Source organism: Culex quinquefasciatus, chromosome 1, assembly GCF_015732765.1.
Source record: "Culex quinquefasciatus strain JHB chromosome 1, VPISU_Cqui_1.0_pri_paternal, whole genome shotgun sequence".
Classification (NCBI taxonomy): Eukaryota; Metazoa; Arthropoda; class Insecta; order Diptera; family Culicidae; genus Culex; species Culex quinquefasciatus.
The window spans coordinates 130,796,166-130,813,008 of record NC_051861.1 but is presented as its reverse complement, the minus strand read 5'-3'; the positions used below and the strand labels follow the sequence as shown (position 1 = coordinate 130,813,008).

The following is a 16,843-nucleotide window of genomic DNA, read 5'->3' as shown; positions in this document are numbered from 1 at the left end:
TGTCACAATCATTTGAAGGATAATTTTAGGTGAAATAAATATATATATATATTACAATAATTGACAATGTAATTTCAGAAGAAAAAAAAAACCATTTATCCAAATATTTAAAAATATAAAAAAACAAGCAAGAAATCAGTCTAAATAAAATAAATAACTCTTAATCAAAGCAAGTGTAGATTTTTATGCCTTTCATTCCGAATTCATCTTTTAAATTAAAAAAAAAAACTTGAAGACCGCTCCAATGAGTTGTGAATATTGATGAGCTGGCACCCCTGTTATAAGATATCGGCACTGAGATGAAATTTTTGAAACATTAAAAATCCAAAAAACTGGTATATTTTGACGCTTTTTTCAAGGCATTGTAAAAACCTTTCATACGATTCTTAAATTTTCCATTAACTGGCAACACTGCCCTAAGACATCGCAACTTAGTTAAATTTAAAGAACTTTTCATGATTGTAGAAAATTTTGTTGAAAAAAACTCCTCGATCCATCTTGTTTGGAAAGTTATTTGAAGAATCTTTCCAATAAGAGCGAATAAAAAAAGTTTGGTGATCTGGCAGCACTGTTCTGAGGTATCGAGACTTAGTGAAATTTATAAAACTGTTCAAATTCGGAAGTTGTTGATTCGACCGAAAATAGCATCCGGCAAATAGTTAAAACAGTCTTTGAAAATTGTTTTCGCAAATTTTGACAATCTGGCAACCCTGTAGTTTAAATATTAGTTTTGTGAGCAATTTTAAGAAGAAAAAAAATCCTTGTTTTAATAACTAAAGTAATTTATACTGCTGATGGTAGATAAGACAATAGAGTAATTCTCTACGTTTTTGTAAATTGACTTTTCATTTTTTTGTCGATTTTGTGCCTTTTATTTTTTTATGTGGCTCAATTGTGACAGCTGTCCCATACAAAAATGGTATGTAAATATTCGAAAATCTATATCATCTAAAGATTTTTCTGATCGATTTGGTGCTTCGGCCAAGTTGTAGATATTAATAAGGACTATCAGAAAAAATATGAACACAGTAAGAAATTACCGAACTTTAAATTATATTTTTTAACAAAAAAATCATTTAAATTTTGAATTCTTATTTTTTATACATCAGGATAAAAAATTATTCGAAAAAAAGAAATCTCGCCTAAAAACTACTTTTTTTACATAAAATTTAATTTGCAAGGTACTTTACAGAAATTTTAATAAAGTGCACCGTTTTCAAGATATTGTCACTTAAATTTTGATTTAACCCTTTCGAGCCTGAATTTTCAAAAAAATATTTTTTAATCTAATATTAATGGGAAAATGATTCTTAAGACCATACGAAAATTATAGGCTAGTTTTGAAAATTTTCATTTTTGGGTCATATATGACCCATCAGGCTTGAAAGGGTTAAACAAAAAGAAATGCAATTTTTCGATTTTTTAAAAAGTCCCGCTTCTGAACATATTTTTTTTTCGAAAAGTTCAGTTTTTTGGTGAGAAACATAGAAGATTGAACCTATGGATGCTGAGATACAGCGGATAAAATAAAAATAAAAAGGAAAATTGAAGTTTTCAAAGTTATGTTAGAGTTAACATGCTTTAACTCAAAATCAGCCAAAAAATTTATCTCTAATTTTGATAAACGCTAAAATTTGTCCTCAATTTTCAAAAATTGCTATTTTCCACCAAATTATGCAAAGCTTCACTTAACACTTCCATCATAACAAGCCTCCAAACTCACTCCCAATCGTTGCCAGCTTGCCACCGCCTACTACCATCACTCTCGATAGTAAATAACGTCTGAATGGATTTCCTCCGCGCAATCATCACTTCTTTTTTTTTTTGTTGCTGCTCTAACTCAAATCGCAGCAAGCCGCGTGCCACCGCCTCCGATTATGACTCAGGGAGACTCCAATTTTTTTTTTTCGGCTGAATGTTATTGTTTTGCAACTCAACGCCTACTTTAACGAGGGTGAATCTTCAACCACTTAGCGCGCTCGCGCATAAATGACGGAAACGCCAGCCATTTCAAGCCTAAATGGGAGGTTGCTGTAATGTCTATTATCAGAGTTTCTTCTTCTTCTTCTTGTTATGTCGCTATCGGGGTGCTTCGCACCCGGTGATAGCGCGCAAGCCCACCTCAAGGTTGGCCTTCACCGACCAGCTATTATCATATTCTTATGAAGTCTCGGTCCGGTGACACCGGGAATGGAATTTCGAACACGCACACGCACAAACACAGGTAGTCGGCACTTGTTGTTGGTGTAGCAGTGTGTGACTTAAACCGAATCGACCTGGCTTAACTTGGAGTGACACATTTCAGCACAGTAGGCTGTCTGTTTTCTGAGTGCTGCTCGTCGATGCAATTAATATTCTTGACGTCGTCGTCGCCTGCTGAGATTTCGCGACCTGATCCAAGTTGGCTGGTTTGGATTGTTGCTCGCCGAGAGATTGTGTCTAACTTATGTAACTCTAGTCGTCTTTTGTTTTTCTCTCCAGCAGGCAGCAGCCCCACAATCGTCTAATTATGCCCAATTTTTTTTAGCTTCGTTTCGTTTACACTTTTTGCTTCTTCACATTCACAAACTTTTTTTCTTCGCCCAAATCTTCCTCTACCTGTGCGTTGATTTCGCTTTCATAACAGTAAAAAACAAGCGTGAAGATCGTTTCTGGTCCATTCCGAAATCCAAGGAGGCCACGACTCGAACTTTTTTTCGTCGTGAGGTGCAAATCGAATCCAAGCAACAGCAGCAGCTCAGAATCGAATCGATTTTCCGTACGCAAATCGCGCTCTCTCCACCCCCTTGGAGTAGGCTGTCGACGGCCAACTTATATTGTTATAAACAAAAATAAAGAGTTTGCCCACGTCACGATGAAACACACGCGCCCCGGAACCCCGAACTATTTCCAGTGCAAAAGTTGTTGTGTGACTGATTTGACTCGACTTGACTTTGCCGCTGCAGCAGTAGTAGGCTTTCCCCCCTCCCACCACAGCCTACTTGTTGATAGTCGGCGATCGATTCACACACCGGACCGGAGAGTACAAATATGTTGCTGCTGCCACATATTATCATTTTGGCCTACTACGACGACGATCGGAACGAGACTTGGGTGTGAGTGTGAGGTTTGTTGTTTGTGGTGTGGAAGAAGTTGCCATGGTGAAGGTGTGTGACCAGTTTGTCGGACACACGGCCTGCTGCTGCGAGGTGTGTGGTGGTGAGTTGGTAAGAAAACGGGCCGGTTGGAGGTTTTTTTTTACTTGGATGTAGAAGAACTATTTTGTAGGGGAGGTTGGGGATAACTTGGAAATGCAAGTTAAACAAAATTATTTCTAAGTTGTTTTTTTTTTTAATTTTTTAACTACAGTCCAGATATGATAATCTAAAGTACCCGAAAGAAATTAAACCGAATAATCGAATGTACAAAAATATTTTTCCGTTGTTCTATTTTGGGTTGAGTTGCACAAATAACCCTCAAATTGCGGCCAATATAGCTTATCGAGAAAAGAGGTAATGAAATGTATTACACACAAAAAAATATTATGGTAATGACAAAAGTAACTTACTTTTGAATTAATAAGTGGTTAAAATTTGCTACATTAAAAGTTTTTTTCTTGTTTTGAAAATGAAAACTTTTACTGCTACAGTTTTTGAAAATCTCATTGCTAACTCATTTAAAAGTTTTAACTTTTAATTCGACTGTATATTGTCCGTTTCTATCAAAGGTACACGCCGCGCGGCATTTCAGAATGTGCCGCAGAAACTGTTGCCAGCGATTTTCTGCACTTTTGGTGCAATAAAAAACATACCCGGCAACAATGCCATGCAATTCGATGAAGAAGACCAACAAAAACAAAACGCGTAGTATGGGATTTGACAGCGCGCATTTGCCGAAAGTGCGGCGCGTCGTTTCGAGGCTGGTATGCCGCGTGTCTTTTTCGGGAATACGCGCAATAATTTCTTTCATTTTGTCGTTCTCTCGAAACCGTGTACGTCTAAGTCCAAAATGTAAACAAACGTTTAGGTGATTCCGGTGGTTAGTGAGTGGTGGTCCACGACGTCAATCAAAACAGAACGCGTCCGCAGCCAGGACTTGGACGCGGATACCTTCGAAGGAGGATGGTGCGGAACAAGGTTAGGGGATTAGGGGAAAGTTGGTTTTCAAAAGGATGAGGCCAGCTTCCTGCCGGATCTGAGCTGTTTCACGACCGAAATGGGTAAGAAGGAAGCTTGGGTGTTTGGTGGCGTTTGTGTTTGATTTTGTTTGTTTTTGTAGGACGCCGTTTATGCGGATGTGAATTTGCACCGGTTGTATTCGATAAAGTTAATTTTAACGGTGAGGAGAAGGATCCGACGGAAGAGGGAAACGACGAGAAGCGATCGGAAGTGGTCAGCGCGGATGTTGCACTCGGTGCCGGCGGTTTACGACCATCAGCAGCATTACGTGCCGGAAGTGATGACGGGACAGTATGGGATGTCCTGAGGGTCCGCAGTCCATTTCTCGGTTCGGGAAATGTTTGACGAGTATTACATAAACATCCGGAAGAACAGTTTGCACCAGTTCTGGAAGAACCGTCTGTACGAAAGCCGCAGGTCCTGAAGCTGTCGTACTCGGATTACTTCCAGAGGTTGGAGCGATATCCGACGAACCTGATCAAGAACATCTACCTAGAATACCGAAGAAGTCACCGGTGAGTATTGAGAATGTGTTCAGTGTCTAGCCAATTGGGTACTAAAGCCCTATGTCAATTTTTATGTACAACGGTAAAAAACACGATCAAAAACCATTTTTGATCACTTTTTTTTTCATTTTAATGCAAACAAAATTGTGACAAGACAACATTTTTTCGATGGATCAACTATGGTCCCCTTGGAACGAGCTGTCAAGTAGGAACTTTTCTGTCAAAAAGGAAAGCGAGGTTAATTTTTCAAAATTGATTTAAAAATCCATTTTAAACTCTTTGTGGTCGTACAAATGGTCATTGTACTCAGAAAAATAAGCGTTATCGCTGTAAACAATAATATCAGAAATCTAAGCTTCATTTTAGGACCCAATTTAATTAACTTTCAAACTCTTTCAGCAACTCCCGCCCACAAACTCTCAACTCGCGACGGCGCAGCTTCGGCCGGATGAACTGGCAACATCTGTGCCATTCTCGAAGGAGGACGATGCGATCGGGAACTATCGGTTCAGGCGCTTCACTTCCCAGTCGGAAAACGTCAACTTACCTTCCCGAATTAACACCCAATGGCCAACTCCTCCAAGCCTGTCCTCATGATGGCCGGCAACGAGACTACCCTGTTCTCTACATCGCTGTCGCGCTCCAAAATGTAGGCCGCGATGTTAAGCAGCATAAGCAGCAGTTTTAATATTAAAATAAAAATAAAAATAGAAATAAAATCCATCACATTTTTCGAAAATCATCACTGTAATGTTAAATGTTATTTATTGTTGCCATAAAAAGTTTCTTCTTATAATAAAAGTAAAAAACTTTTACCGATACAACGATTTTGTTCCAGAAGTGCATGGTAGTATCAAAAACATTCCTACTTTTAAATTAAAAAGTTTGAACTTTCTACGAATATTCACCAACGCGAACTTTTAATCCAACGAACGATCTTTTTAAATTTAGAGTATTTTTTCTTTGTGTGTAGTTTGTCCTAAACTACTCTCAAGTGATTTAGGATTCTTAATCAAGATGGATGCCAAAATGGCGGTAATAAAATATTGAGATAATGAAATTGGTTGTTTAAATTTTACTAAAATTGGGTCGCAGAACTCATATTTAAGGTTAAAAATAAGAAAATAAAAAAAATACGAAAAACTATATTTATGATTTGATTATATGAAGTCCCATGCATACCTTCGGATTATCAAACTTCGGATAGTTGAGGCTTCGAATAAATTCATTTTTTGTTAAAATAGATTTTATCCAAACAAAAATTTTAAGTAGCTTTTTTCGTTGGAGATTCTAAAAGATGCCTTGTTTTTTTCCTCCCTTTTCAGAATATTTCCTTAATATTTACAAAATAAAAGATGGAAATTTTTATCGACAATTTTGAAAAATGTAGAGAAAAAATAAGCTCAGTTTTTTCAAGTTTGTAAAAAAAACCCGATTCCTAAAATCAAGAATTGAAAAAATATATTATCTTTATTTTTAAGTACAAATAAAGCCGTTGCAATTTTGCGATTTCCTTCTTCAAAATCGGATACTAAAAGACCTCAACATGTTTATTTGATAAGAAGTCTAATTAACTTAAAACAATTTGAAATGCATTTTCCTGCGTTGAAGCATATTTTTTTTTTCATTTAAACGCGTTTAGAAACAGTGAAAATTCCGAAGTGAAGTACCTAAAAAAAATATTTTCGTGAAATTTTACTTCGTCAAAACTTTTGCAGATTATCATTATTTAAACATTTTGTGGCATTTTTATAATGGACCTTGTTTGCGTACTTCCCATTAAGCTATTTAATACATGATATCATGTTATACAAAAAAAATATAAATATAATCAAAATAATTCGTAAAATAATGTCTTGGACAACCCAGCTAAACTTATCTCTGAACGCTAAATAAACTCGAAAAATCATGTTTTTTAACCTCATTATTTAGTTGAATTTTCTAATACACTTAGCTTTAAAAGAATCAATTTAAAAAAAGCATTGCTTATTTTTTTACTAAATAAGGCTGTTGCTAATATTTTCAAGAGTTTTGTCTTCTCTACCCTCTCTTTCAAAAACCGTTAAAAAAATCAAGGGGCAAAAAAACATTTAAAAAAACTCTAAAATTTATAGCGCATTCTCCTGCATTTAAAATCATTTTGAACATGTTTGAATAACTTCAAAAGTATTTTATATTTTTGTGAATTTTCATTGTACAGTACCGCAAAAAGTTCCTAAAATAAAAATCTTTTAAACATATTTTTTTTAACTGATGATTGCAAACTGAATGTACTTCTATATAATTCATTTTCCATGCCTTTTGGCATTGAAGTGTTGAAATTCCGGCTTGATTTCTCAATTTTGTTTATTTTTTTTCGCCTTGGTAGTAAAAAGCTATTATTACATAATTATATTTCTATACTAGGTTTATTTGAATTGAATCTGCAAAAAAAGTTTAACTTTGAGAAATACATGAACATTTTAGAGAAAGATAAATAAATAGAAATGCTCAAAATCATTTATTTGGCAGGGAATTTTTTTTCAAAATTTTTTTGAATGTTTGTAATTTTCTAAAGCCATTACAAATTTAGTTCATGTTTATGTCACTCCACTCGGTTATGTTCGAGGTTAAGGGGATCAGAAAGAACGAAAAATAATTGTTTCGAGAGTCTATATGAACAAATAAACATATCCCAAAATGCTTTGAAATGCTAAAACTTGTGCTACTGTCAAAAATTGTCCCAAGATTTATAAATTCTCGGATTAGTTTTCAAAAAGACGTAAGAGCCATGAGTAAACAAAGCCCTTTTTTCATCGGTATTCGACCTACTTACGAAAAACCAATTTCAAAAATGCTTGAGATTGTTCATCTACACGTCCTTCAATCGCCCTAAACTTAAAACAAATGAAATGTTGTTTCAATTTGAAGAAAAAGGAAAATTAGTGCCGGAGGTCACGGTGGCTCTTACGGATTTTTGAAAACTCACCCGAGAATTCTGATCGGCAGATTTTTTTAATGACCTTTTTAGCAAAAGGAAAACACAACATTGTAAACAGCACATTTGCAAAATATCTGTTTGACCACATCCTTAGTATTTCAGCAGGTTTACCAAAACAAAACCTTAACTTTATTTTTGAGTTGCATAAGATTTCAAATGCCTTTATTTTTGTTCAGATAAATCGAAATTACACGACTTATGCTTCGTTCGATCCGAAATAAATTTTAGGAAATTACGGGATTAGTAATTTGACTTCTAGAGTTTTTTCAAAGGTCCTATAAGCTTTTGTGTTTCATATTTTTCTAGGACCTAAGATCTTAAAAAAAATGTAGAATTGTAATTGTAATTTATTTGGTAACGATATCCTGTTAGTTTAGACTTTGTATCAGGGCAAGGAAGGGATTAAGGAGATTGTACATTTGGAGCCAAAGAAATTGACAAAAAAAAAAACAAGATAAATGCAAATAAAAATACCAAAAAGTTAAAAATTACATAAACTTTAACTAAAGTAATGCTCTTCGTAAAAAAAAGTTAATCAAGATGATCTCCTAAACATGAGAAAAATAAAAATAATCGAAGAGAAATTTTGAACGATACAGAATTAACTTTTGAAACAGTGCAATATTATGAAATGTTTTCCAAGTTCTTTGATTTTCCAAACAAAATTTGCGTTTCTCTCACAACGACGTGAACGTCGTTAACTTAGAATAAATAACATTTTTACTATCGAAAAAGCAGTTCCCAAACACGGACGTGAACTTCAAGTACCTTGAATGCATACTATTTTTCCACTAAACCCCACTCTCCCTCTTAAACCGATACTACACAATCGCTCTGTCTCTTTCACTCTCTTCCACCCGCTGATAGTATTCATTCGAAAGACGTGTGCGTGTGCAAGTGTGTGATGAATGAAAACACAGTTATTTTATGCGCACACACACACACTGCACGCACAGCCGAAGCGGTACACGTCAAATTACTCCACCATCGTGCCGTCTCACTCACACACCTGAGCTGGAACCGTTTAGTCACCATCGTTACCGCAAACAAAAGAGCAGTCCGCACCCAAACACGCACACACACTTGCACTCACTCACTCACGCATCCAAGGTGGCCGTGATTAATAATTCAGAATCTTTCTTTTTCAATGGGATTTTTTTGCGATTAATCAATGATTAATAAATTGGAAATTTCACGAGAATTAGTCGCTCTCTCTCTGTTTCGCATTTCTTCTCTCGACTCAAAAAAACACAAACCACTTTACTTTTGCTTCCAAATCCAGGCACACAAGCGCACTTTTTTTTTTTTTTTTGCTGGATTGTTGCTTCACTTTTTTATTCCTTCCTTTCTCTTCACCACTCTCTTCTCCGTCCGTGGCCTACTGCGACGGCGGCGACCGCTAGCCTGCTAATCCGCCCACTTTTTCGAATGGCCTCGGAATCAACTTCCAAGCACTTCCGGCGCGCATGCAAACACCGCCACTTTCCGACCCGACACCGATTCCCGCAAAAACCCGTCGCGACGAGGCTTAATTCCGATGCGCCGACGCTGCTGCCATGTTCGAAAACGTAAATTTTACACCGCGACTGACTGACTGGGCTGAACTGACACTGCTGCAAAATGACATTCCGGCACTCTCTCCTCCTCCTCTTCTGGCACCATCGGTGAATGACACGCACACCAACGCGAAAGAGAGAGGGAGATGGAGAGATGCGGAGAGCAAGGTTACCAGCTGGATGCACCGGGAACAGGGTGCTTCAAAAAAATGATTGTTGGTTGGTTTTACACGGAAAGTGATGTTTAACCTTTTGTTTGGTTGGTTTTATTTAATTTTACAATCACATTTAAAATCATGAAGATTTCGTTAAAGCAAAAGAATGTAAATGGGTTAATGTCGAAGTGTAAACAAAGAGTCTATCTGACAATCTGAGCTGACTTTATTCCGGCAGTTAACTTGGCTTGTTTTTTATTTCTTCGATAAATTGCGCAAAAATACAAACAGTCAACAGAAAGTGTCAAGCAAACAAATGTACCCTCGAAGAATAGTTCTGATTCTGAGTGTAAGATTATATTTCTTATTTCTAGATTAAATTGTAATTGTAATTGTAATTGTAATTTTATTTGGCAACGATATCCTGTTAGTCAGACTTTTTATCAGGGCAAGGAGGTGTACAAACCGGAAATTAAAGGGAAGGCTAGTTCCTGAAGACGCCACCTAGTGGCGCTTGCGAGAGGAGCTGAGCTCCTCTCGCTTCGGTGGTAGACCAACCTATCCCTCATGGGTTTCCTATGCAGATAGGGCCTTTTGAAAATTTAATCGTGATTTCTTTTTAATGTAAATTTCTTCAAAATTTAACAAGCATTTTTTTCTATATTTTTTATATTTAAGGCCGGTACGGAGCTCGGAAGGAACGCAAAAGTCTTAGAAAATTTCAAGGAAAGGGTCACGAAAAGATTGTTCTTAGGCTGAAAAGGAACAGAAACAAAAAGTGACGTTTTACGTTTCTTTGCGCGGTGCTGTTTGCAATGTTTTGATCAAAAAATCAAATAATTTTGATTGGCTTATGTGACTCAAAATTGCAAATGTTGCATTTGATATAACAATATTGAAAATCTAGGTTTGCCTCATGACATCGACAGTGAAAAGGAAGAATCTTAAAATGGCGCAAATTATGAAAGAAAGCAGATAAAAAAGCCGTAAAAAACAATCTCTTAATATTCTGGCAACAAATATAAAAATACAGAAATAAGGCTTTTTTAAAACTAAAAAAACAGAAACTCAAAAACTAAAAAATCAAAAATTCGAAAATTTAGGGATTTCTAGGGATTTAAAAAAAATAAACAAAGGTCCTACACGATTATCAAGTCCTCGTCAAAATTTCGCACCGGATAAGAAGAATAAGAAAGAATTAAGAAGAATGTACGAATGTAACAATTCGATAATTTAATAGTAATAATTGGATAAATCTTATCTAAGAGCTACTTGAGGCTTGGTTTTTCTGAGCATCATGCCACATTTTACAACCACAAAAGATAATTAATTTTAAATTTATTTTGAAACGTTAGTATTTTATTTATTTGACAGTTCTAATCTGGAATTGTTTTGGAAAGGTGAATTCAAATTTTTCTTTTGCATTTTGTAGGACGATTTTAAAAACGTCAATAAAACATTAAAAAATAGTCTACCACACTTTAAAAAAAAATGGTATCTTTTTTATGTTCAAAAAAAATAATTCAAAAAAATTACAACATAAAATAAAATTTGGCATATCGTTTTAAGATTAAGACAAAGTGACTGTTGTTTGTAAGAAATGAAATAGTACAATTTTCACAACCAATTTGCATGTGAAAAACCACGTATTCCTTATTTACTTACCTTCCTGGTACCAATCTACAAAGCAAGCCATCTAGTGTGCGCACGGATTAGTGGACAAACAGTAAGTACTAAGAAAACGCAAACATTCAGGGGTTCAATAAAAAAGAAATGTATTTCAACTTGAAAAGAAAAAAAACGAGATTCCAAAAAACAGATTCTTACACGCTAAAATAAAACGCTTTAGTACGTAACAACGAGCTACAACAATGTCTCTAAATGCATTACAGTTTGAACAGTACTCTGGAGGTTCTTACAAACTAAGCACTTATTAAATACATGCCGTACGAACTAAACTCTAGTTTATGATAGTTTTAGAAAAGCAGATTTGAGAAATGTTGCAAAATTGAGTTAGAATCTGTTACGCAGTATTTTTTATTTGTATTTTTCGTAATTTTGTCAACTTTGCAACATAACAACTAAAATTAAAATGAAAATATTGTTTTATTAATTTTAGTTTAATAATGCAATTGATAAAAACACACTGAAAATAAACACAAAATTTTAAAAAAAAGTATCGAACACTACTACTAAAACACTAATCCGTTTCTAAGTGGCACTCACTCTGGTTCCGGGGTAGCGCGACGGCGACGGCGTCTCCGCGAGGATGGTGGGAACCGGCTTTTCCTCCTCCTGCTGCTCGAGGGCCTGCTGCTGCTGGTTAGAGGAAGAGGATTTGAAATTGAAACGTTAGTTTTGCAAATATTTTTTAACATTTGTTTAAATTTCAATCAAAATGGTCAAAATCAAACGAAATTGAGTGAAATTTTAGAAATTTCTGTGTGATTTCAAATGAAAGTGCATTTGACATTTGACAGATGCTTACCTCTAGCATTATTGACATTGGCTTTGATCAGATCAATGTACTTAATGCAAAAGGTGAGGTATGTTTTGAAAATTTTAAAGAACTTTTTTTCAAGCAAAAAAAAGTACTCACAATAGCTAGCTGTTGCTGCTGCTGCTGCTCCTGTTGCTTAATGCGATTCGCCTGCAAAAGAGAAACAAAAAAAAGGGAAACAAAGTAAAGAAAACTTGCGTGAAAAATGAGGAAAATTTATTCGCTTTTGTTTGGGCGAGCTGGCAGGGAGGGGGCAGTCGTCTGTTGCTCGTTGGTTCTTTTTTTTTGGCTTTGTTTTTGGGACGGGTTGATTTGTGTGGTTTTTATGCGGGTAACCGAATAAATTTGTTTGTGCGCGGTGTTCGGGAAGGGGAAAAGTGCAAACCAAGCTGTAGGTTAGAGGGTTCAAAAGGATTCAGTGTGCCAAAATGTAAATTGAGTGAGAGGGAGGAAATAAAATGCATAAATCTAGGGGGTATTTAATGAGCTCCAAACGGAATAGAATATTTTGTGAAGAATTATTATTGATTCATCGAAATAAAAAAGATGCTTCAACTTCCTTCTAATCGTAAATAAGCACGGGATTATTCTGGATTGATTTTACTGACGATAAAAAAAAAAACATTCTGACAGACAGTGACGCAAGTTGAAAATCTAATTTGGACTAAATTTGCATTAAATTCTGAGTAAAATTGATCCAAAAGTAGACAAATGACTCCAACATATATTTTTTCTTGAATTTGAGCAATTCTGAGAGTGAGTGTATGACAAAAAAAAATAACAAATGACAGCGTCTTGTTTTTTAGGAGCCAACACGCTGACGAGGAAAGAGTAACTTTTGTATAAAAACAACACTTTTTAACATTGTTTAGAATGGGCGCTCATGAAAAGTGAAGGGCTTTGTTTATTTACTTGATAATACAACACGCTTACGAGAAAAGAGTAATTTTTGTAAAAAAAAATAATGATTTGAAAGTTCGTGAAAAGTGAAAGCCCATTGTTTAAGTCAACACGCTGACGAGAAAAAACGTAACTTTTGTATAAAATCAACACTATTTTACTTTGTTTTGAAAGTGTCACTTTGTTTATTATTTGATAAGTCAACACGCAGACGAGAAAAGTGTAACTTTTGGGTAAAAACAACACTTTTTCACATTGTTTTGAAAGTGCGAGCATGAAAAGTGACAGCGCTTTGTTTATTAGTTGTTAAGTCAACACGCTGACAAAAAATAGTAACTTTTGTGTAATAAAACAACACTTTATCACTTTGTTAATGATTAAATTGACTTAATTCACAAACTTTTCAAAAACTAAATACACTCTAAACCGCAACCCCGCTTACTTTCGACTTGGACTGGAACGGGATGTGGGGCGGATCGCTGTAGGCCATGAAACGCCCGTGGGGCTCCCGGCGGTCCCGCTTCGGGGACACATAGTTCGAGATGCGGGTCCGCGAGTGGCGCACGATCGAAACCCAATCGATCATGATCATGAGCGCTGGCTAATTTTCCACTTCCCAAGTGAGGGTATTTCCATTTGTTTTTCTTCAAAAAAAAACAACACTTTTTCGTTTTCGCTTAATTTTTTTGGGTGACAATCAAACAGGTCACATGTGGTCAGCAACTTTTTTTTCTCACTTCTCCTTTTTCGTCACATTCACTCAACTTTGGGTAACAACTACACACTCGCGAATGACACTTGAAGAAACTTGATTCCCCCCTCTTTTGCGGTGACACTTGTTTGACACTTGTTTCCGTCTGGATCGCACGCTAATCGGGAAAACCGTCAATATCTCGATCGCGCTATCAAAATCTCGAAATCTTTTTGTAGAACAAAATGATAGAAAAAACCTTTTCAATTTTAACCTCGAAGAACCGTGCGATACCCGGCGGACGGATTGCAACTGCCTGCCAGAGAGACTCTTCGCCGAGGGGGACGAAAAAGCGCGTTTTTCAAAATGAAAAAAAAAGAAAAACGCCGCGAAAACGCCTCTCATTTGATGAACATACTAGACTCGGGAGAGCAGAGTGATGGTGTGTGCTTGTTCTAGTGTCTGCTGGGTGTAAGATATCTTCACTAGACATTTGCCCAGGAGATTCCCGAGAGGGGATCGAGGTTCGAGGAAACTGACAGTTGGCGGTCTAATATTGATAATTTATGACCCTATTTCACCATATTGTGAATTAAAAAGACCAAAACAAATAGAGCAAGTTTTTTGGAGACAACTTTGAAGATCGAAAATTTAAAAAAGAACAAAATCCACTTGTCTGTGGCGTTCTAGCGCCGCCACGGTCGGGAAGAATCAATCAACTCAAAAATGTTTCCACCCTCACACAAACTCACTTTGTTTTAGTGTGTATCGTGTAAACACGCGCGCTGACACAAAATGTAACAGCAGCACGTCAAAACGGAAAGATACAAACACTAACACTATGAAAAAGAAAAAGAGTAAAAAAAACAAAGTAAAGTGAGGTGAGAGATGAACTTTACGGAGGGGGATTAATAAAATTAAAATTAATCGCGCAAAATAAAAAGAAGCAGTCTTGAGACTGAGCAAATCAGGATCGAAAAAAGACGAAAAATACCAAAATTTTGCGAGGGAGAGTACGCCAGATTACAGGTGCGCGTGGTGCTGGGAATATTCGTGTTTGGTAAACAAACCCGTTTGGTGGTGAATTGTTTGAACGAGCTGTTGGAGGATGAATTTTCATTGAAAAGATGGTGTCGGGAAACGAGTTTAACTCATTTTTATCGTTTGCGAGAATGGAAAGGATAAATATTTGTACAAGCGATGCTTAGACGAGCAAAATTTAAACTCAATTTTAGAGAAAAGTTAATTTAAGATCTTTTTTTTAAATAAATTTGACGGGAAAGACGCAATATTTTTTGAACTGCCATATTTTAGAGAAAAAAAAGACATTTTATTTTTGCAAAATCTGTTTGTATAAATTTAATTTTTACACGAATTTATATACGAAGTTATACACGAAATTGTGTAAAATTTACCTTTAGCTAAATCAGAATAGTCGTAATACTATAAGCTTCTACACCTCAAACGAATTTGAAATAACTTATTTCTAGGTAAAATTCACATAAATTTTGTCCAAACTTACACAAAATAATGCAAAATTTAGCCATTCGATGATGAAATTCAACCAATGAAATAAAAAATATCATCACTGAGAAGGTTACTCAGAAATTTGTTATTTCAAATGAGCGTGTACCAAATTGGCAAATTTATTTCGACTTGATTTTAGGTTAATGTGAATAGATTTTGAGTAATTTAAGTCAAAATATTTTAAAAAAATAAAAAAAATATGAAAAAATTAAAATCACAAACTGTCAAAATTGTCAAAATTGTCAAAATTGACAAAATTGACAAAATTCAGAAAAATTAAAAGAAAAAGAAAATATATAAAATTCAGCAAATTCAGAAAATTGACAAAACTGAGAAAATTGAATTGTCAAAATTGTCAAAATTGTCAAAAGTGTCAAAATTGTCAAAAGTGTCAAAATTGTCAAAATGGTCAAAATTGTCAAAATGGTCAAAATTGGCAAAATTGACAAAATTGTCAAAATTGTCAAAATTGTCAAAATTGACAAAATTGTCAAAATTGTCAAAATTGTCAAAATTGTCAAAATTGTCAAAATTGTCAAAATTGTCAAAATTGTCAAAATTGTCAAAATTGTCAAAATTGTCAAAATTGTCAAAATTGTCAAAATTGTTAAAATTGTCAAAATTGTCAAAATTGTCAAAATTGTCAAAATTGTCAAAATCGCAAAATTGTCAAAATTGTCAAAATTGTCAAAATTGTCAAAATTGTCAAAATTGTCAAAATTGTCAAAATTGTCAAAATTGTCAAAATTGTCAAAATTGTCAAAATTGTCAAAATTGTCAAAATTGTCAAAATTGTCAAAATTGTCAAAATTGTCAAAATTGTCAAAATTGTCAAAATTGTCAAAATTGTCAAAATTGTCAAAATTGTCAAAATTGTCAAAATTGTCAAAATTGTCAAAATTGTCAAAATTGTCAAAATTGTCAAAATTGTCAAAATTGTCCAAATTGTCAAAATTGTCAAAATTGTCAAAATTGTCAAAATTGTCAAAATTGTCAAAATTGTCAAAATTGTCAAAATTATCAAAATTGTCAAAATTGTCAAAATTGTCAAAATTGTCAAAATTGTCAAAATTGTCAAAATTGTCAAAATTGTCAAAATTGTCAAAATTGTCAAAATTGTCAAAATTGTCAAAATTGTCAAAATTGTCAAAATTGTCAAAATTGTCAAAATTGTCAAAATTGTCAAAATTGTCAAAATTGTCAAAATTGTCAAAATTGTCAAAATTGTCAAAATTGTCAAAATTGTCAAAATTGTCAAAATTGTCAAAATGTTCAAAATTGTCAAAATTGTCAAAATTGTCAAAATTGTCAAAATTGTCAAAATTGTCAAAATTGTCAAAATTGTCAAAATTGTCAAAATTGTCAAAATTGTCAAAATTGTCAAAATTGTCAAAATTGTCAAAATTGTCAAAATTGTCAAAATTGTCAAAATTGTCAAAATTGTCAAAATTGTCAAAATTGTCAAAATTGTCAAAATTGTCAAAATTGTCAAAATTGTCAAAATTGTCAAAATTGTCAAAATTGTCAGAATTGTCAAAATTGTCAAAATTGTCAAAATTGTCAAAATTGTCAAAATTGTCAGAATTGTCAAAATTGTCAAAATTGTCAAAATTGTCAAAATTGTCAAAATTTACAAAATTCAGAAAAAATAGAAAAAAAGAAAATATTGAAAATTCAGCAAATTCCGAAAATTGACAAAACTGAGAAAATTGAATTGTCAAAATTGTCAAAATTGTCCAAATTGTCAAAATTGTAAGAATTGTCAAAATTGTCAAAATTGTCAAAATTGTCAAAAATAACAAAATTGACTAAATTCAGAAAATTCAGAAAATTTACAAAATTGAGTAAATTAAAGAAAATTGAGAAAATTG

General features: G+C 34.3%; 1 protein-coding gene across 20 annotated transcripts in view; it reads right to left on the bottom strand.

The window, feature by feature from the left end:
* LOC6041677 (disks large 1 tumor suppressor protein) overlaps window positions 1-16,843 on the bottom strand; it is a 78,202-nt gene that overhangs the window by 31,583 nt on the left and 29,776 nt on the right. For 12 of the 20 annotated variants that reach the window (XM_038249573.1, XM_038249583.1, XM_038249582.1 and 9 more), the window contains 2 exons: window positions 11,954-12,004; window positions 11,581-11,673 (listed from right to left, as the gene is read on the bottom strand). In XM_038249573.1, the coding sequence (XP_038105501.1) occupies window positions 11,581-11,673; window positions 11,954-12,004 (144 nt within the window). Of the gene's footprint in view, window positions 1-2,598; window positions 2,906-8,907; window positions 9,271-11,580; window positions 11,674-11,953; window positions 12,005-13,196; window positions 13,753-16,843 lie in introns of those variants that run through there. The other 8 variants (XM_038249581.1, XM_038249586.1, XM_038249589.1 and 5 more) reach the window with 7 other exon arrangements.